Source organism: Muscardinus avellanarius (genome assembly GCF_963383645.1).
Source record: "Muscardinus avellanarius genome assembly, chromosome: 18".
In the NCBI taxonomy this organism is placed as follows: Eukaryota; Metazoa; Chordata; class Mammalia; order Rodentia; family Gliridae; genus Muscardinus; species Muscardinus avellanarius.
The window spans coordinates 45,914,876-45,936,011 of NC_137804.1; the positions used below are offsets into that span (position 1 = coordinate 45,914,876).

The 21,136-nt window shown below is 60.6% G+C and overlaps 1 protein-coding gene across 1 annotated transcript; it reads right to left on the reverse strand.

Moving 5' to 3' along the window:
• Positions 1 to 1,111: 1,111 nt before the first annotated feature.
• On the reverse strand, positions 1,112 to 10,228 carry CDC37 (cell division cycle 37, HSP90 cochaperone; the record flags this gene model as incomplete). The annotated part of the gene is made up of 8 exons (XM_080715108.1): positions 1,112 to 1,267; positions 1,341 to 1,412; positions 1,491 to 1,673; positions 2,333 to 2,455; positions 2,529 to 2,644; positions 2,734 to 2,842; positions 3,699 to 3,974; positions 10,127 to 10,228. 8 exons carry the CDS (start codon positions 10,226 to 10,228, stop codon positions 1,112 to 1,114), a joined length of 1,137 nt encoding a protein of 378 aa, XP_080571234.1.
• Between the last annotated feature and the right edge of the window lie 10,908 nt (positions 10,229 to 21,136).

Here is a 21,136-nt window from a genome sequence, read left to right on the forward strand (position 1 = left end):
CCAGGCGTGGTGGCATGTGTAATCCCGGTACCTGGGAGGCTGAGACAGGAAGAGCGCAGGTTCGCGCCAGCCTCAGCAGCTTAGGGAGGCCCTCCACAGCTTAGGGAGACCGGTTCAAAATAAAGCGCTCACAACAGGGCTGGGGCGTGGCTCGGAGGTAGCGCGCCTTTGGTTCCATCTCTAGAACCACACACGCGAAGAACACGCTGTCTAAGCTGTCCACGGCCACACCGACAGGAGAGTGTCCGTGTGTGTGCGGTGGCACTGGGACTGACCAAGAGGCTCCCCCGAGCCTCACCCCCAGGCCTCCTCCACTTTGGAACGGGGTGTCGCCAGCTGCAGAGTGCGAGTTGCTGAGGCTGGCCTCCAGCCTGCGCCTCTCCTGTCTCAGCCTCCCAGGCAGGGGGATTGCAGGCGTGGGCCCCGCACCCAACGGAGGAGGAGATGCTTCCAGGGCAGGGGCTGTGCTCAGTGGTTAGGGCTTACCAAAGGCTGACCTCCAACTTGTGACCCTCCTGCCTCAGCCTCCCAAACACTGCGATCACAGGCAAGCGCCACGGGTGCCAGGCTCCCACCCCCCGACTTTCTATTCTGAAACGGGCTCGCTTGCCCAGGTGGGCCTCCAACCTAAGGTCCTCCTGCCTCAGCCTCCCGAGCGGTGCCAGCACCTCCGGCTCGAGGACTTGTGATGCAGAGACACCTGAAGGCGGTTCCGGGAACCTCAGACCAAAGGGCCCAGCGGGCCAGAGATGGCGGGAGGCCCAGCCTGGGGAGTCGGCCGTGCGGTCCCCCCAGAGAACGTGCCCGCGAGCATCTGAAACCCTTTATTGTTAGGTCACTGCTGTTTACCACACAGAGGACTGGACAGACAGACCCACAGTGACCGGCCTGGGCGGGGACCCTACCCCACCTGGACGACAGGCCCGGCCCTGCCCCTGGGCCCCCGGCCTTTGGCATAATGCTGACGGGGGCTGCAGGCAGTGAAGCCCCTAGACTCAAAGCAGAGACTGGGATGAGCGCTGGGGAGCGGGCAGGGGGTGCAGAGGACGCCGGGCTGGGGAGACGTGTCTGTTTTCCGCGTTCTGTCGAGGCGGAGGCCGGCGGGCAGCCCTCACGCGCTGCCGTCCTCCCCGTCGCCCGCCTTGGGGCCGGCGTCCAGCAGTGGGTCCCCGGGGCCCGCCTCTTCCCCCTCCTTGACCTCGCCGGACTTGGAGTTGGGGACCCAGAGGCCGGAGTCGACGCAGCGCTGCATGTGGTACTTGGCGTCCTGCGGAGAGGGCGCAGGTGAGGCCGGCCGCCCCTGCCCGCCGCCCGCCGCCCTCCCTCCCCGCACCACTCACGGTGGGGTCCATCTTGCTGATGGCGTCCTGCAGCATCTGCACGTCCTTCACGTCGAAGCACTTCTGCAGCTCCTGCGCACGGAGGGCCGGTCAGCGCGGGCAGGGCGGCCAGCGCGTCCCCGCGCCCCCAGCCCGCCCCACGGCGCCCACCTCGGGGAGGGACTCGTAGACCTCCACGGGGTCCAGGCCGCCGGGCCCCAGCCGCTTCCTGCGCTCCTCCGCCTCGTACTCCTTCATGGCCTTCTCGATGCGCAGCTTGGCGCGGCCGCGCACGCGCTCCTTGAAGGCGTCCAGCTCGTCGTTGAAGCCCTCCATGTACTGGCGGTCCGCCGTCTGCGCGGGCGGGTCACTCGCGGCCGGCCTCGGCCCCCGTCCCCTCCCGCCCGGCCCGGTCCGGCCGCTCCTCCCGGCTACCGCCCCGCATGGGGACCTTTTTCATTTATTTTATTTATTTCAGTTTGGCGGTACTGGGATGGAACCCAGGGGCATTCTGCCTCCGAGCTACACCCCAGTCCTATTTTTCTTTTCCTTTTTATTTCTTTTTTGCGGCGCTGACAATGGAAGCCAGGGCATTCTACCTCTGAGCTAGATCCCTACACCCCCAGCGCCATTTTTTTTTTTTTTTTGGTGGCACTGGGGGTGGAACCCAGAGGCTTTCTACCTCCGGGCTATCCTCCCAGATCTTTTTTATATTTTATTTGGAAACAGGGTCTCACTAAGTTGCTGAGAGCCTCACTAAGTAGCTGAGGCTGGCTTCGAACCCGTGCGATCCTCCTATCTCAGCCTCCCAAGCGCGGGGATTACAAGCGTGCGCCACCACACCCGGCATTATTTTTTATTCTTTATTTTGAAACAGGGTCTCACGAAGCTACTTAGGCGGAGGGCCTAAGTAGCTGAGGCTGTCCGCGAACCGCGACCCTCCCAGGTACTGGGATTGCAAGCGCGCTACCACCGGGCCTGGTGATGCGGGCCACCCTGGCCCCTGGCCCTACCTTAATCTTGGTGAAGAACTGGCGGAAGCAGGCCCGGGGGTCCACCTTGAGGCTCTTGGCGAGCTCCAGGATGAACTGCATGACGATGGTCTGGTGGGCCACCTGCTCCATGAGCGCACATTTCTGCGGGGCGGCGGCAGGTGAGTGCGAGGCGGGCCGGGCCCCCCGCCCGGACCCCCGACCCCGCACAGCTCACCTCCTCCACCTCCAGGTCGATGCACCAGATGACCAGGTAGTTGGCCGTCTCCTCGCACACCAGGTGCACGTTGTCGGACAGGTACTTCTGGCTGTCGTCCCAGCGGCGGAGCATGCCTGCAGGAAGGTGGCGAGGTGGCGAGGTGGTGAGGTGGCTGAGATGGCCCAGCAGCCCCGGACCCGCCCGCCACCTGCCGCCGGCTCACCGAAGTGCTTGACCTGCTTCTCGTACTTCTCCACGAACGTCTTGTGCTTCTGCTCCCGCACCTCCTCCGAGTCCTCCTCGGCCTTCTCGGGCTTGGTGTTGACCATGCTCTGTGACAGGGCGACAGGGCAAGTGGGCGCGGGCGCGGCGGCGGGGCGCGGGGGCCGTGGGGGCCGGGGCCGCCGCGCCCATCCCCTCCACGCCGGACGCTGCATCGAGGTGGCCGGAGCGAGGGCGAGGGCCTTCGGGCAGATCAGAGGGGACCGGTGGGCTTCACACACCCAGTCCCCCGAATCGTCCTCCCCATCCCCCAGTGCCTGATTTTTTTTTTTTTTCCGGTGCTGGGGATGGGACCCAGGAGCTTTCTACCTCTGAGCTGCACCCCCCCCACCGCCCTATTGTTCGTTCGTTCTTTCTTTCTTTCTTTCTTTCTTTCTTTCTTTACTTTTTTGTGGGTCTGGGGATGGAAGCCAGGGGCATTCAACCTCCGAGCTACACCCCCTGCCCTATTTTTTTTTTATTCTTTATTTTGAAACCGGGTCTCACTGAGTTGCGGAGGGCCTCACTAAGTAGCTGAGGCTGTCCGTGAACCGCGATCCTCCGGTCTCAGCCTCCCGAATGCTGGGATGACAAGCGTGTGCCACCACGCCCGGCTTCATTCTTTATTTTGAACCAGGTCTCACTGAGTTGCGGAGAGCCTCACTATGTAGCCCGGGCTGGCCGCGAACCGCGATTCTCCTGTCTCAGCCTCCCGAAGGCTGGGATGACAAGCGTGCGCCACCACGCCCGGCTGATTTTTTTTGGGGGGTGGGGGATACTAGTCATGGAGCCCAGGGACTTTGTACCTCTGAGCTACCCCCCCCAGCTCATTTACTTATTTAGAAGCAGGGCCTCACTAAGCTGCGGAGGCTGGCACCCCCCTGTCTCGGCCTCCGGGCCCCTGCCCGCGCCCAGCCCCGCGCGCACCTTGCTGAAGCCGTCCTTGCTGAGTGTGTCCACGTTCCACGGCATGCCCTTCTCCTTCTTGCGCAGCTCCTCCAGCTTCTGCTCCCAGCCGCGCTCCTCCCTGCGCAGCTGCTGCGCCTCGGCCTGCAGCCGCTCGCGCTCCGCCTGGCCGCCCTCGGCCACGTCCAGCTCCCTCAGCCTCCGCTGGCACTCGGCCACCTTGCGCTTGCACTCCCGGCAGCCGCGGTCCAGCTCCTCCTTCTCCTTCTGGAACTGTTCCATGCGCTCCACGCGGGCCTGCGGGCAGGGTGGCCAGTGAGCCGCCGGGCTGCGGCCTGGGCCGGCACGGGCGTCGGTGCATAGCCGGGGCCCCACTCCGAACCTGTGCGGCTCCCACTCCAACCAGCAGCGCCCAGGGCCCGCCTCCTCCCTCCAGCCAGGGGTGCCGGGGTGTTTGTTCACCCACCCAGTTCCCAGTGTCTGGTTTTTTTTTTTTTAATCTCTTTTCGGTAGTAGGGATGGAACCCAGGGCCAGTCTACCTCCAAGGTACACCCCCAGTCCTTTTTCTTTTCTTAAATTTTCATGTTGGCAAGAGTCTGGCTACATTGCTAATGCTGGCCTGAAACCCGCAACCCTCCTGTCCCAGCCTCCCAAGTCCTGGGGTCTCAGGCGGGCGCCACCTTGCCCAGCCGGCCTGCCTGCCTCCCTGCCTAGTGCCCCCAGTGAGACCCTGTTTAAAATAAAGAGTTAAAGCCGGGTGCGGTGGCGCACACTTGTAATCTCCGCTCTTGGGAGGCTGAAACAGGAGGATCACGCAGGTTCGAAGCCAGCCTCAGCTGGCTCAAGAGACCCTGTTTCCAAATAAAATATAAAATAGGTCTGGGAGTGTAGCCCAGAGGTAGAAGGCCCCTGGGTTCCATCCCCAGTACTACCAAAAAAAAAAAAAAAAGTTAAAAATAGGGCTGGCTGGGGGTGTAGCTCAGAGGTAGAATGTCCCTGGGCTCCATCTTCAGTCAGTACTGAAAAAATAAATAAATAAATGAAAAAGAATAAAATCAGGCTGGAGGTGTCGCTCAGAGGTAGAATGCCCCTGGGTTCCATCCCCACTACTGGGGAAAAACAAAACAAAACAAAACAAAACAAAGGTCAAAGGTGTGGCGGGCCTGCACTGGGCTCTGCAGCGACGCAGGCAGGCGCGGGAGGCCGTGGGGTGGAGCTCAGGGCAATCGTGGCAGTGGTGACAGCAGTAGTAGCAGCGGCGGCGGCAGTGAGGTCCAGGGCTGCGCCGGCGCCCGCAGCACAGTCCAGGGCAGCCTTTCCCTGGGGGCTGTTCAGGCTTAGCTGGGACACGGAGCCCGGTGTGTAACTGGACTGCTGGCTGACCACGGGCGGCTGCCGAGACATGGTGGCGTCCAGCTGGCGCCTCGGCGGTCGCCAGGCCTCGGCTGTGGTTTGTTCTGTGGCGTGGAGCCGGGGGTCGGCGTGAGGGCGGTGAGTGACCGCACATGCCGTCTCTGGTCACTCATTAGTCACCACTGCACTCTGCTGTCCCTTCTGAGGCCGAGCGCCGCGCCATGGTGCGCGGGACACTTGAAGACCACTGTGAGTGTGTGTGTGTGTGTGTGTGTGTGTGTGTGTGTGTGCGCGCAAGTGCCATGCTGGAGAGTGAATTCAGGAGCGTTCTACCTCCAAGCTACACCCCCAGCCCTAGTTTTTGTTCTTTACTTTGAAACAGTCTCACTGAGTTGCGGAGGGCCTCACTAAGTAGCTGCGGCTGGCCTGGAACCGCGGTCCTCCGGTCTCAGCCTCCCCAGTGCTGGATTACAAGCGCGCCCCACGCCCGGATCGGTTTACTCTTTATTTTGAAACAGGGTCTTGCTAAGTCACCACGCACTGCTAGCCTTGAACCTGCGATCCTCCCGTCTCACACTCCTAAGTACTAGGATGAAGGCGCGTGCCACTGTGCCCGGCACCTGGCGCCTATTCTAATGCCCAACAGGGGTGGGACTGCCTCTGCCTCGGCCAACCCCAAGGCTCACTTTGCCCAGAAAAGGCTCCCGTTCTGTGCAGAAGTAACCAAAACCAGCCCGGCTCTGTCCTCTCCTGGGGCTGCCACCATGAGGCTGCAGGAGCTTGCCACCCCACTGGCTTCTGCTAAGCTGCCACGGCTCTCCCCAGCACCCTCTGAGTGCCTGCCAGGGAGGCCAAAGCTAAAAATGGCCGCCCAAGCCGGTGGAACGGTGGCCCGCTGCCTGGGCTTGCCTCCCATGTGGGAGGGGCTGCAGCAGGCTGTGGGGGGCACAGGGTCAGGAGGAGCCACAGAGGTCGCTGCCCTCCTGCCTTACAGACAGGGAAACTGAGGCTGAGTCTGTAGGTCAGACAGCTCACTGAGGGAACCAGAAGAAGCCACTAAAGGCGGCTGTCTCTGGGCAAGGGGGTGGGGGGCTGCGGCTGGAAGAGACACCCCAGCCTTCCCAAACCTTTGGGCTCATTTTGTTTATTACACACACACATTTTTTTTTTTGCAATACTGGGGATGGAACCCAGGGGCATTCTACCTCCAAGCTACACCTCCAGCCCTACTTTTTTATTTTTTATTTTGAAACAGGGTCTCAGTGGGTTGCAAAGGGCCTCACTTAAGCAGCTGAGGCTGGCCGCGAACTGCGAACCTCCCGTCTCAGCCTCCCGAATGCTGGGATGGCAAGCGTGCCCACCGGGCCGGGCTTGGGTTTGTTTTTATAACCACCAGCAAGAATTACCTAAATGATGACGGCAGGAGCTACTGAGCTCAGAGCACTAGAGACGTTAAAGAAATACGACAGCCAGCGGTGGCGGTGGCACCTGTCGTCCCAGCACCGGGGAGGCTGAGGCAGGAGGAGCACCAGTTCAAAGCCAGCCTTAGCAACTTGGTGAGGCCCTGTTTTCAAATGAAAAATAAAATGGGCTGGGAGTGTAGCTTCTTGAACGAAGAATGCCTCGGGTGCAATCCCAAGCCCCACAAAAAAAGAAAAGAAAAAGAAAAAGAAAAAGAAAGGCTGGGCGTCTATCTCAGAGGCAGAATGCCCCAGGTTCAATCTTCAATACTGCCCCCCCCGCCCGCCTCGCCCCCAAACACAAGCAGCCAGACACTGGCACACACCTGTAACCCTGGTACTTGAGAGTTGGGAGTCGGAGACAGGAGAATTTCAGGTTCGAGGCTAGCCTTAGCAATTTAGTGAGGCCCTGTTTTAAGTAAAAATAAGTCAGATTTTTTTTTTGGGGGGGGGTACTGGGGGTAGAACCCAGGGGCTTTTCTACCTCTGGGCTATTCTCCCAGACCAATTTTATATTTTATTTGGAAACAAAGTATCACTAAGTTGCTGAGAACCTCACTAACAAGTTGCTGAGGCTGGCTTCAATAAGTCAAAATTTGACGCCAGGTGGTCAGGTCTGTTCTGGGAACTACCACCTCCTGTGCTACCCTCTTTTTTATTTATTTATTTTATTTGGTACCAAGGATTGAAGCCAGAGGCAATGACCTCTGAGCTACACTGCCAGCCCTAATTTGTTATCTACTTATCTATTTATTTATTTTTGTGCGGGTTTGGGGATGGAACCCAGCGGCATTCTACCTCCAAGTTACACCTCCTGCCCTATTTTTTATTCTTTATTTTGTAACAGGGTCTCACTAAGTTGCAGAGGGCCTCACTAAGTAGCTGAGGCAGCCTCCCGAATGCTGGGATTACAAGCGTGCGCCACTACGCCCGGCTTTATTTATTTATTTTATTTATTGTGGAACTGGGGACGGAACCCAGGGACATCCTACCTCTGAGCTGTACCCCCAGTCCTATTTTTTATTTTTTCTTATTAAAAAAAATTTTTTTTTTTTTGCAGTACTGGCGACAGAACCCAGGGGCATTCTACTTCCGAGCTCCACCCCCAGCCCTATTTTCCATTCTTTATTTGAAACAGGGTCTCACTGAGTTGCAAAGGGGCTCACTAAATAGCTGAGGCTGGCCTCCAACTACAGTCCTCTTGTCTCAACCTCCCAACTGTCAGGATTACAAATTTGCACACCCGGTTTACTTTTTATTTTGAAACAAAGTCTCACTAAGTTACAGGAGGCCTCACTAAGTAGCTGAGGCCGTCTCAGAAGCCTCCTCTCATCTCAGCCTCCCAAATCCTGGGATTACAAGCCTGAGCCACCACGCCTGGATTGTTTATTCTGAAACAGAGTCTTGCTAAATTGGTGAGACTGGTCTGGAACTTGCTATCTTCCCATCTCGGCCTCCCAAGTACTGGGATCCCAGGCATGTCCTGGGTGTGGCAACACCCAGCCTCTCTTCCTATTTTTTGTGGTACTGGGGATTGAACCCGGTGGCATTTTACCTCTAGGCTACACCCCCAGCCCTATTTTTTACTTTTTCTCTCAAAACAGGGTCTCACTGAGTTGCAAAGGGCCTCACTAAGTAGCTGGGGCTGGCCGCGAACTGTGATCCTCCTGTCTCGGCCTCCCGGATGTGGGGAGTACAGCCCAAGTTCCTTTCTGAGCTAGTTTTGTTTCACTCTTAAAAGGGTCTTATGGGAACAGCAGGGCCATACTGTGCGGGTTTCAAAGGGGTTCTGAGAAGTGACGGGTCTTCCTGCATCAGAGCCTAAAGCGGGACGGGGCAGGGCCGGGATTGGAACCCGTGCCCGTGCTGGAGCCCGCGCTGGAGAGGCTCAGCCCCTGCCTCCCTTCCTCTCCGCCAGCCAATGGCTGTGTGCCAGGCGAGAGGAGGCCTCCCACCCGGCAGGCCCAAACTGTTCTCTCCGCAGTAGTAAAATTAACCTCTTTATGCGACAGAAATAGGTGTTCCCGAGAATAGTCTTCAGAGCTTTGCGGAGGTCTTAAATATTTCATAATAAAATGTTACACATGGCAAGAAACAGACGTGCTAGAACTTTCTCCCCACACTCGGGTGGCCTGCCAGGCAGGTACGCTATCCAGGAAGCCGCAGCTCTCAGGAAGAAGTTTGGAGGTGGGCCGCGGGTCCACTCCAGGGCCTCCTAGGAGACTCTGGTAAAGGACCTGGGGTTGCCCTGAGAGTCAAGTGAGGGTTCCCTAAGGGGAAACTTCTGGGAGGGGGGACACCCTCATTTCGCAAGTACAACAGGCGCGGTGCCCTAATTTGGGAGAACCAGGGGAGGCTGCCTGGCCTTAGAACCACTCTCCCCACCCTTTGCACTGCTGGGCAGCAAGAGCCTGGCAGGGCAGGGGTCGCCCAAGCTTGGGAGCTAAGGGCCTCTTGTGGGCAGACACAAAAGGCAGTGCATGCAGAAGCAGCCCAAGGGGCCCTGGGTGACAGCAGGGACAATCCAGGCGCCGGAACGCAGCAGACCAGGTACAGCACAGACGCGGGACAGGCAGGTGCGGGGTTCTGGGCTTGGCTGCGTGGGCTTCCAATCTGGCAGGCTAACACAGGAAGCCAGTCCTGGGGTGGGCACCGGTGGGATCTTCAAGACCACAAAGAGGCAGGGGCCCGGCCGGCCGGCCGGAAGCCGAGTGGGCGGGGCTTCCTGGTGTAATGGGAACCCGGTCCACAGGGGCTGAGGCCAAAGGAGAATGGCTGAACGGGATGCTCATGAGGGTGGAGCTGGCGACCGAATGTGGAGGGGAACCGGGCTGCGACACTCCAATCCTGGGTGGGCCTGATGACCCCGTGGGACACGGGTCTATTCTCTAGAAAGGGAATCCTGAATTGCAGGACTGGACAGAGTTCCTAGTTCAGTTTTGAAAAGGAGCGGGGTTTCTCTGTCTCTGGAAGGAAATCCTTGATCAACGCCCGGCGTGGGGACGTACGCCTCTAATCTCAGTACTTGGGAGCCAGAGACGGGAGGATCGCAGGTTCGAGGACAGCCTCAGCAACTTAACTGAGGCTATCAGGAACTTAGCGAGACCCTGTTCACAGAGAAAAATTAAAATAGGTCTGGGGCTGTGGCTCGGAAGCAGAATGCTCTGGGTTTACTCCTCAGCAGCTCACACAACCGGAATCCCCGATCGAGACCCCGGCAAACAGACCCAGGAGGGGAATGGCGGTATGGAGGGTCCATCCCAAATCAAAAGTGGGTCCGTGAACAGGATCAGGGACCATCTAGCAAAATCCGGGGGTCCGATCGAGGCTAAGTTCTAGGTAAAATGAAAGGCCCCGGGCAGGATTAAGGGGACCCCTCCCAAGGCGCTGCTTGGGAGTCTGAGCCAGGAGGAAGCCTTCCTGGCAGGTCAGTAGGAAGTCCCACGCAGAAAGCGGAGGGGCCGGAGACGGCGGGCAGGACTCGGGGTCCCGGTGGCCCTGGGGTCCCGGAGGAGAATCGAGAGGCCGGACCGCGCCAGGAAGCCCAGGTCACCAGCGGGGCAGCCGGGCAGTCCCAGGGGTCAGGACCGAGCAGGACCCCGGGACGGGGGCAGGCGATGGCGCGCGCGCTCTACCTGGTGCCGCCAGCGGAAGAGGCTGGCCGTGTCGATGTTGGGGTGCGTCTCGTCCTCATCATCGGACACCTCGATGTGGTCCCACACGCTGTAGTCCACCATCTTGCCTCGGCGGCCCAGCCCGCTCCGGCTCCGGCGGCGGCGGCGGCGGCGGCGGCGCTGGACACTCGGGCGCAGAGGCCCGCCCCTTCCGCTTCCGCCCGCCCGCGCAGGGCCGCCCAGTGACGTCACGTCCTTAGCAACCCCGGTGGCGGCCCTGGCAACCAGGCCCGCCTTAAAGGGCCCGGCGCACGTGTTCCCGAGCCCAGGGGTTCCCTCCGAGTCCCGGCCTTCTGGGGCTCGGGAGTTCTGCTCGGCACCTCCGGGGGGCATCCGGGTGGTCGCCCCAACTACGAGCCCTCTTCATCTCCCACCGCCGGGCGGTGGCCTCGGGGTGGGAGGAGTGGACGACACTAGGAGAGGTTCGTTCCCTTGGCGATCCCTTGGCGACGCCGCAGTGGCGTCAGCCCGGGCCCATGCAGGGGGCGGGCCTCGGCCTGGAGCCCCGTCCCCTCCTTCGGGTGTAGGGGAGGCGTGCCGGGTCTGCAGGGACCTGCTCAGGCTGAGGTCCTGGGAGTGTCTGAGTCGGGGGGCTCTACACTTGGAAGAGGTCGGGGTAGGGGGCGATGGTGACCCTGCCTTGGGGAGTGGTGCTCCCCCGCCCCCATCTCCGTCCGCTCGCGGGCGGCCACCTGCTTGCACGCGCCCCCTCCGGCCGGGTGCCGGGCCTCCGGTCCGCCGCGGCTCCCCGCACGGCCGCTGGGTGTCGCCGGTGTCCAGACAGCTCCCCGCGCTGGCCCCGCGCCCGGCGGAGGGGATCGCGGACAGCCGGAGGGGGCTCTCCTTGCAGTCGCAGTCTGGGCTGCTCCGGTCTCCCCTGTGAGTTGGGAGTCCCCAACCTCAGCAGTCTTTCAGGAGTCCATTACTCTGAGCTTGGGAGCCCGAGGCCACGCACTTCTACACAACCCCATCCACGCTTTGACACCGGGATAAAAAACCAGATTGCACCCCGGGGCCAGGATTATCTCAGATTAAAGGGTGTCCGCTCGGGCCAGGTGGGATGGGAGGAGCCTCCTGCACGGGGTGAGGGCGGTCGCTTCCCGCCCTGCGGTGCAGCGGGTGTCGGGGGGGACGGCAAGAAAGGAGTCAAGGTCTCCAGATTTGGGGGGCGGAACTCGCCCACCCAGCGAGGGGAAGGGGCTACCTGGACAAAGGCGCCCTCCGGCGGCCCCCCCACTCCCTTCGAGCCGGCCAGTGGGCGGGGAGTCCCCTCCTCCCCTCCCCCGCAGCCCGGGCGGTCCAGCTCCGCCGCGGCCACGGCCCGGGCGCGCGCGCGCAGACCTACACCGGCGGGTCTCACAATCACGCACTCACATGCACACACACTCACACACCAGCAAACAAAGGGCCCGGACACCCCCGTCCCCTCGGGCCCCCTCCCCCGGCTGGAGAGGGCCGGGCATCCCCTCCCCAGCCCCGGGCAAGGTAAGCTTTGGGCGGCTGGCGGCGTGGGGAGGGGGACCCGGCTCCTCGGAGGGAGGGAGTCTAGACGGTGAGGCTCTCGGGCTCCCCAGGAAAGCCGGGGCCCCCCCTTCGCTCTTTCAGAGCTTCAGCCCCCCCCCCCGCTGGGCGGGGGGGTACGTGGGGAGGACTCCGGAGGCTGGGGATTCCCGAGTAGGTGCGAGAGAAGGGGATCGCTCCCCGGCTTCGGATACTGGGGCTCCCTGATCCCAGAGAAACGGGGTCCCAGGGACCCCGGCTGCCAGAACTGGGCACAGGAGCCGGAAGCTGCCCCCCCCCCCCGCCTCCATCCGCACCAACATTTCCTAATTTGCCTCTAGCACTGCGCCTGCAGCGCTGGGCGCCGAGGGAGAGGGACCCAGGTTACTCTCACCCCTCCTCTGCCCCCCAGCGCCCTCCCCAGTCGGGGCCTGGGGAGCGGGGGTCCAGAGCACTGGGGATGCTCTGGAGGACGCCCCTCGCTTCCATGGCCCACCCAGCTGCGGAGGGAATCCCAATTTCTCCATCCGTTAAGTGGGTAGAAACACGCAGGGTTCGGCGAGGTCCTAAACGCCCGGCCAACCTTGGCCCCATCGTTCATTAATTAATCAATTAATTTGCTGTTGTTTGTTTCTGTGGATTTAACCCAAGGATGTTCTACTTCTGCCCCACTCTGTTGATTGTGGTGTTGGGGCTAGTACCCAGGAGTATTCTGCCTCCCAGCTCCACCCTCAGCCCTGTTTTATATTTATTTTGCAACAGGGGCTTATATTGCTGAGTCTCAGTTCTTGATGAGGCTGTCCTCGAACCACGCGGTCCCCCGTCTCAGCCTCCCAGGGACTGAGATGGCAGATGTCCGTCCTCTCCCCCGGCTCCCAGCGTGGCTTTTTCCAGCCTCTTTCTGGAGTACCTGCTCTGTACGCCAGACGCTGTGGCCAGACCGCAGGCCTGAAGGAAGCAACTCAACTCAGCCAGGCCCTGCTCCTGGCTGAGTTCAGTATAACAAAATACCCCTGATGAGTTCAGACAGAAACCCAAAATCCATGCCGGGCTGGTGGCGCACGCCTGTAATCCCAGGATTCAGGAAGCTGAGACAGGAGGATCGCGGTTTGAGGCCAGCCTCGGCTACTTAGGGAGGCCCTTGCAACTCAGTGGGACCCTGTTCCAAAATAAATAATAAAAAATAGGGCTAGAGATGTGGCTCAAAGGTAGAATGCCCTGGGTTCCATCCCAGTACCACAAAAAAGAATTAATAAAAAACAACGAAGGTGGGCGTGGTGGGCACGCTCGTCATCCCAGCATTCGGGAGGCTGAGACCGGAGGATCGCGGTTCGGGGACAGCCTCAGCTACTTAGTGAGGCCCTCTGCAACTCAGTGAGACCCGGTTTCAAAATAAAGAATAAAAAATAGGGCAGGGGGTGTAGCTCGGAGGTCGAATGCCCCTGGCTTCCATCCCCAGACCTGAAAAAAATAAAAATAAAAATAAAAAAGAAATCCTGTGGGCAGGTAGAGGGTAGCAAGAGGGAAGGTGGTCCACGTGAGATTCCTGATGACACCTGCCTTTCCCTTCCCGTGGAGCTCCAGGGAAGCAGTACCACCTCCAGAAGGGCTCTGGGTCCCTGCGGGTGAGGTGGTGCACACCTGTGATCCCAGTACTCGGGAGGCCAACATGGGAGGATCACAGGCTTGAGGCCAGCTTCCACAATTTAGTGAGACCCTGTTTCAAAATAAAAAGTAAAATAGGGAAGGGGATGTAGCTGGAAGAAGGTAGAATGCCCCTGGATTTAATCACCAGTTGCCCCTCCCACACACAAAGAGAATGGTATACTGGGTACACAGTAGCTGTTTAGTGTGTGTGTGTGTGTGTGTGTGTGTGTGTGTGTGTGTGTGTGTCTTGAGATGGAACCCAGGGCCATTCGACCTCTGAGCTACACCCCCTGCCCTATTATTTGTTTGTTTGTTTGTTTGTTTATTTATTTATTTACACTATTTCTTTGTGGAAGTGGGGATTGAGCCCAGAGGCATTCTACCTCTGAGGTATACCACCAACTCTATTTTTTTATTATTTTCTGTCTTAGCCTCCCATGCAATAGAATCATAGGCATTTGCCACCCTGCCCTGCATTTCTGTTTTTTTAGAACCTGCATTTTTTTTTCCAATATTGGGGATGGAACCCAGGGGCATTGTACCTCTCTCTCTGAGCCCCCAGCCCTATTTTTTAGTCTTTTTAATTTTTTAATTAATGAATTATTTTGCGGTACTGGGATGGAACCCAGGGGCATTCTACCTCCAAGCTACAGACCCAGCCCTATTTTTACTCTTTATTTGAAAGAGGGTCTCACTGAGCTGCAGAGGGCCTCACTAAGTAGCTGAGGTTGTCCGTGAACCATGATCCTCCTGTCTCAGCCTCCCAAATGCTGGGATGACAAGCGTGCGCCAGCATGCCCAGCTAGAACCTGCATCTTTAACCCTGCGCAGTGCTGATTCCTGCTGTATCCACGTGGATTCACACTCCGTGCACACACACGCGTACACACCACAGTCACACGGAGACGTACCCTCATACCCACACTCAAATGTGGCAGTCTCTCCATCTTTTCATTAGGCACTATTTACAGTCATAGAACGTTCCACCTGTCCAACTACACACACATGGCTCTACATGAAGTCCCGTGCACACGTGTGTGTCCATGCACCCATGCACACACGCTTGGAGCCCTCGGGAGCCCTTGAGAACCCTTCCCAGGCCTGCTGCAGCGCTGGGCATGGAGCCTGGGCAGCTGCAAACCCTCAAAGCCACGGCATGAACGGGACTCCGGGCACCGACAGGCTGGGTGGCGGAAGAGGCCGCTCTCAGTGCGCGCCCGGTGCACGCTGCCGAGCGCCCCGCGGTGCCATCTGGACCCTGCGCCCCAGCTGGCTGCTGTCCAGAGAAGGCAGCTTACAGGCGCCCTCCGCCCAGCTCCTGAGCCGCCTCGCTGGCCTTGGTTTCTGCCAGAGCTGATCTCTCCCTCCCTCCTCCTCCTCCTCCTCTTTCGTCTGTCTGTCTGTCTGTCTGTCTGTCTGTCTGTCTGTCTCTCATGTTGGGGACTGAAGCCATTTCCTTCTTTGTTCCTACTTACTTTTTACTTGTGGTTCTGGGAATAGAACCCAGAGTCATTCTACCTCTGAGCTACACCCCCAGCCCTATTTCTTCTTCTTTCTTTCTTTTTTTTCTTTTTCTCAGTACTGGGGATGAAACTCAGGGCCATTGTTCTTCTGAGCTACACCCCCAGCCCCACTTCTTATCTTTCTTCTTCTTCTTCTTCTTCTTCTTCTTCTTCTTATTATTATTATTATTATTATTATTATTATTATTATTGGTGGTACTGGGGTTCCTGGAAGCCCTTCTACCTCCGGGCCACACTCCCAGACCTATTTTTACACTTTTATTTGGAAACAGGGTCTCCTAAACCAGCACGCACAGCTGGTTTCGAACCTGCGCGATCCTCCTGTCTCTGCCTCCCAAGCGTGGGGATTACAAGTGTGCGCCACCACGCCCGGCTCTCCTAGTTTATTATTTTATTTTTTATTTTTTATTTTTGGTGGTACTGGGGTTCCTGGAAGCCCTTCTACCTCCGGGCTACACTCCCAGACCTATTTTTACACTTTTATTTGGAAACAGGGTCTCCTAAACCAGCACGCACAGCAGGTTTCGAACCTGCGCGATCCTCCTGTCTCTGCCTCCCAAGCGTGGGGATTACAAGTGTGCGCCACCACGCCCGGCTGAGAGTATTATTTTTTATTTTTTTGGCAGTATTGGGGTTCCTGGAAGCCCTTCTACTTCCGGGCTACACTCCCAGGCCTATTTTATATTTTTATTTGGAAACAGGGTCTCTTAAGCCAGCGAGGCTGGCTTCGAACCTGCGCGATCCTCCTGTCTCCGCCTCCCAAGCGCGGGGATTACAAGCGTGCGCCACCACGCCCGGCTATCTTTCTTATTTTTTGAAACAGAGTCTCACTGAGTTGCAAAAGGCCTCACTAAGTAGCTGAGGCTGTCAGAGAACTGTGATCCTCCTGTCTCAGCCTCCCAAATGCTGGGAGTACAGGTGTGCGCCACCATGCCCAGCCTTAATTCTTTATTTTGAAACAGGGTGTCACGAAGTTGCAGAGGGCCTCACCAAGTGGCTGAGGCTGGCCATGACTCTGATCCTCCTGTCTCAGCCTCCCAAGCACTGGGTGTACAAAGCATGTACCATCATGTCCGGCTTTCGTTTTTTGTTTTTATTTGGAAACAGGGTCTCATTAGGTTGCTGACAGCCTCGGTAAGTTGCCAAGGCTGGCCTCAAACCTGTGATCCTCTTGTCTCAGCCTCTCAAGTGGTGGGATGACAGGCGTGTGCCTTCGGACCCACTCCAGGGCTGATTTTTGCAAAGGTGCATGTTAGTCCAGAAGGTGGCAGGGTGCAGATTCTACCTCTGCCCCGGGCCACAGGGCTTTGTTGACGTCCATCCCTGGGTTCCTTCCTTCATGGCACACAGTTTTGAACACTCCCTGGGGGCTGTTGTAGGCACTTGGGGTTAGAGCTTGGCCGAAAGCAAACGCAGACACAGCAGCACCAAGACAGCATCTTCCCAGAACGGCAAGATGTGACACAGTTCGCAGCCTCGGCTACTTAGTGAGGCCCTCGGCACTCGGTGAGGCCCTGCTTCGAGATAGAGAATAAGAAATAGGGCTGGGGGTGTAGTTTGGAGGTAGAATGCCCCTGGGTTCCATCCCCAGTACTGCAAAATAAATAAATAAATAAATAAATAAATAAATAAATAAATAAATAGAATAAAAAATAGGTCTGGGGGTGAAGCTAGGAGGTAGAATGCGAACTCTTAGGGTTCAATCACCAGTACTGCAAAATAAATAAATATTAAAAAACAAAACAAACAAACAACAACAACAACAAAAAAAAAACAGAGCCGGGCGTGGTGGTGCAAGCTTGTAATCCTCTAATTTGGGAGGCTGAAACAGGAAGATCACGGTTCCGGCTAGCTTCTGATACTTAAGGTCGAATGCCCCTAGTTTCGATCCCCGATCCCCAGTACTGAAAAAAAAGAAAAAAAAAAAAAAAGCTAGAGGTGTTGCTTGGAGGTACAATGCCCCTGGGGTCAATCTCCTGAACAACAACAACAAAATCCCATTGCAGCCGGGCGTGGTGGCGCACGCCTGTCATCCCCGCGCCTGGGGGGGCCGAGACAGGAGGCTCGCGCAGGTTCGAAGCCAGCCTCGGCTACTTAGCGAGGCTCTCAGCAACTCAGTGAGACCCTGTTTCCAAATAGATTATAAAATGGGGCTGGGATTGTAGCCTGGAAGTAAAAAAAAAAAAAAAAAAAAAGAAAAGAAAAAAGAAAAACAAACAAAAAGCCCGCGAGCGCCTGAGCAGGGAGAGGGCGGCGGCCCCCCTCCCCAGCCGAGCCGGGCGCGCGGGCCGTCTGCTTCTATTTCCACCGTCCCCGTCTGTCTCCGCGGCCCGCGCGGCCCATCTGTGCCCGCGCCGCCGTCTCCCTGGGCCGGCCCCCGCACCGCCGAGCTATTTCGGGCGCCAGCACGAAATCCCGACAGCTCGGAGACGCTTCCTCCGGCCCCCGGCTCGGACCACGCACACGCGGCCAGCGGGAGCTCCCGGCGCCGGGATCCCGGGCGGGGAAGCCCGGCGGGCGGCGAGGGCCGGGCGCTCCGGCCCCCCAGCGGCCAGCCCGGGCATTGACGCGCCGGGCCCGGCCGTGCGTCAGCGGTCGTCCTGGCAACGGGCGGGCGACGTCACCGCCAGCTGTGCGTCAGCGCCCGCTGACGTCACGCCCCCAGAGAGGCTCCCGGGCTCGGCCGGCAGGGGGCGCTCATGGCGACGCCCTCCTTGGGTCCCGCAGGTGGCCCTGACCCGGGCTCCCATGGCCGCAGCCCCCAGGACTCACTAGGCTGGCGGGATGAAGAGGAGCCGCAGCTCCCTCTGCGTGTCGGGGAGCCGGGATGAGGTGCGAGGGGCGGGGCCTGGGCTGGGGGCGGGGCCTGGGCTGGGGGCGGGGCCTGGGCTGGGGGCGGGGCGAGCCTGCGGGGAATCGGGCTGTTTCCCGCGAGGCCGGGAGTCGCTCTGATGTCCTGCCTGTTGACTCCTCCGATTTGACTTTCCTCCCCCGGCCTGGATTAGCACAGAGAGGGCAGGGTTTTGCCTGGAGCTTCTCAGATGCCGAGCACGTTCTGGCCAGCAGGTGGAGGGGCACCAGGGGTGAGGTCTTGAAGGTCTCTGATGTAGGGGTGGGGTCCTGAAGGCCCAGAGGGGACCTCTCGGATGTGGAGGATGGTGTGTTAGAGGGGTCTCTAATGTGAGGCCCGCGGTCCAGAGGACCCCAAGAGGAGACTCATCAAAAACTGAACGCGGGCCTGTAATCCCGGTACTTGGGAGGCTGAGACAGAAGGATTGCGGGTTCGAAGACCATCTCGGCAATTTAGTGAGGCCCTCCTCAATTTAGAGGCACCCTGTTTCAAAATAAAGAATAAACCTGAGCGTGGTGGCGCACGCTTGTAATCCCCGTGCCCGGGAGGCTGAGACAGAAGGATCGCAAAGGTTCGAAACCAGCCTCAGCTACTGAGTGAGGCTCTCAGCGGCTTAGTGAGACCCTGTTTCCAAATAAAATATGAAATAGGTCTGGGAGGATAGCCCGGAGGTAGAAAACCCCTGGGTTCCACCCCCAGTACCACACACACACACACACACACACACACACACACACACACGGCTGGGGGTGTAACCCAATGGTAATGCCCCTGGGTTCCATCCTCAGTTACCCCCTCCAAAAAAAAAAAAGGATGCAGGGACCATACCCTACACCCCAGCAGCTTCTCCCTCAGATGAGTAAGTGGGGGTACTCTTAGGGGAGGGTCTTGATCTTGCAGTCCAGGCCGCACCCCATCCCACCTGTGTCCTTCCGCAGAGGCCCGGGGAGACCCCAGAGCCCGGCAGCGCCAACATGCTGGGGGCTGACCTGCGTCGTCCTCGCCGCCGCCTCTCCTCCGGCCCTGGCCTGGGCTGGGTCCAGTCTGAGCCCTCGGACCCTGGGGTCCCTTTGCCATCACGGCCCACCACGCTGCCGCTGCTGCACCTGCCTCGGATCTGCATCACCAGGGCAGAGAACCACAGGTAGGAAGCAGGGGGCCCAGACCCGGAGGCAGGTGGGGGACAGGACCAGCCACCAGCCCTTCCTGAGCCCGAGCTCCCGGCTCCCTGCGTTTAACAGAACTAGCTGGAACTCGAACCCCTGAGGGTCAGGGCTGAGCGAGGGCGCCCCCTTCCAGTCTCCGGAATCCCTTCCCCTATATCCCAAACCTTTTGAGCCGGCAAGGGGTTGGACAGAGGGAAGGGGTTCGGTTGTCCGGAGCCCTGGGATTCCCCCACATTTACAGACTGAGGGAGGCTGGGGAGGGGGCCTCTGACCAGTCTGCCAGGCACCTGCCTGTGTTGCCCCTGCTGGGGCGCTCCTGTCTGTCCCATCTTAGAGGGGTGGAGGGGGTCTTGGAGGAGGGCAGACCTGCGTCTTCCTTTCTTCTGGGGAGACGAAAGAAACCAGTCTGAGGGAGAGAGAGCCCTAGGGTGTCTGCTTAGGCTGGGAGGCAGCGGCTTCCCTCCAGATGCGGAGGAAGCGGCTGTCATTCCTTCCTGGGGCCGCCCGAGGTGCACGCCCCTCCCCCGCCCCTCCAGCCAGTGTGTGATTCGAGTCCAGCTCGGTCCATCTCGGGGCTCAAGTCACCGCAGCTCCAAATGCCGGCCCTGGCCCACTGCCTCGCGCCTCCGTCGCCTTCCACTCCAGCTCGGGCGATCCCCACCCCCGCGCTGCCCATCCCCCAGCCAGAGCTCTGGTCCCAGGCTGCAGACAACCCCCCCCCCCCAAGAATTCGGTCCAGCTCCGGACCCTCCGATAATTCCGGGAGGAGCCATAGCCCTTGCAACCCCCGCCCTCCCCTGGAGCCTTGAGAGAGGGACACAGTCCTGGCTTCGGGGATACCCCGCGGCTGCTGCTGGGGGCAGTTTTTGCTCCGGTTCGCCTACGCCCGGAGCCCCCTCTGGCGAGGAGAAAAGTGGCTGTGGAGGCTGGAAACGGGAAGGATTTTTTTTTTTTTTTTTTTTTTTTTTAAGAAGGAGAACAGTGCGCGGCGGGGAGGGCGAGGACCGTGGAGAAGGCAGGGCCTGCCCCGGGGAGCCCGTGAGAGGGGGCGCACGGGGGCGGGGCCTGCCCGGGGACAGACCCCCGCCGGGGTGGCTGGGGGTGTGAGCGCGGGCCGGGGGGGGGCGGAGGGGCGCCCGGGGGGAGGGGGCGCTGGGATCGCGCCCGCCGTGCGCTCGGCGGCTCGGCGCGGCGCGGAGGGAGGCGGGAGCGTGAGTCACGGCGCCTCCCGATTTAGGTGCCGGAAGGGGGGTTCTGCTGGCGGGGGCCGCGGGGAGGAGGCTCGGCTGTTTACTCTCCGGGAAAGGGCACGGGGGAGCGCCCCGCGGCTGCTGCCGGGGGCTTGCCTCAGTTTACCTCCCGCAGAAGCGCCGGAGCAGAGGCCGCGTGCGTCCGCGGGGCGGGCGGGCAGCCGTCCCCCCAAGCCTAATGGGAGCCCAAGGGGCACACCCCAGGAACACCCCGGGGGGCCCCGGGCCCCCCGCACACACGCACCCCCACCACCTCTGTCCTCGGGCGCTCCGGGCAGGCGCTGCGCGCACCCTCCAGTGCGTGGGGGGCGCAGCCTCGGCCCCGCGCCCGCACCGGCCCCGCACGGGCGCCCCGCAGCCTCGCCGGGACCCGCGCCCCGCGAAACCCGGGGGGGGGGCCCGGGCGGGCAGCGGCCGACACGTGCGCGCACGCCCCCCCGCCGACCTCGCCAGCACGGAGCGCCCTCGCAGGCCCACGTGCGCGGACCCCTGCCCAAAGCTCCGGGCCGGGGTGGCCGCGAGGACACGCCAGCCCCCGGCTCCGCCCCCCGCGAGGGGCCCCTGACTGACACCCCGGCAGCCAGTCGGGCGTCTCCTCCCGATCGGATTAGCCATTAACCCCCGGCGGGCCGGGCGCGCGGCGGCGGCGAGCCCGGGCGCCCCGAGAGCGCCCCCTGCCCCCGGGCGCGGGCCGGCGCGGGCGGAGGCCCCCTCCCCGGGCGGCTGCCCCCCGCCGGCCCGCTCGGGGGCGGGGGGGGCGGCGCCGAGCCGCGGCGGGCGGGCGGGGGGCGGGGCCGCCGGGCGCGGGGCGGGCGCCGCGCGGAGAGCGCAGCCGGGCTCGCCGCCGAGCGCCCAGCCGCAGCCAGCCGCGGCGCCGGCCCGGGGGCGACCGCCCGCAGCGCCCCCGGGGCTGTCCCGGGCGCCATGGCCCCGCTGAGGCCGGGCGCGCCCGCGGGGCGCGGGGCCAGACGGCCGGCGCGCCGCTGAGCCGAGCCGGGCGCGGCTGGCCAGGGCCGGGGCGCCCGGGGCCGGCC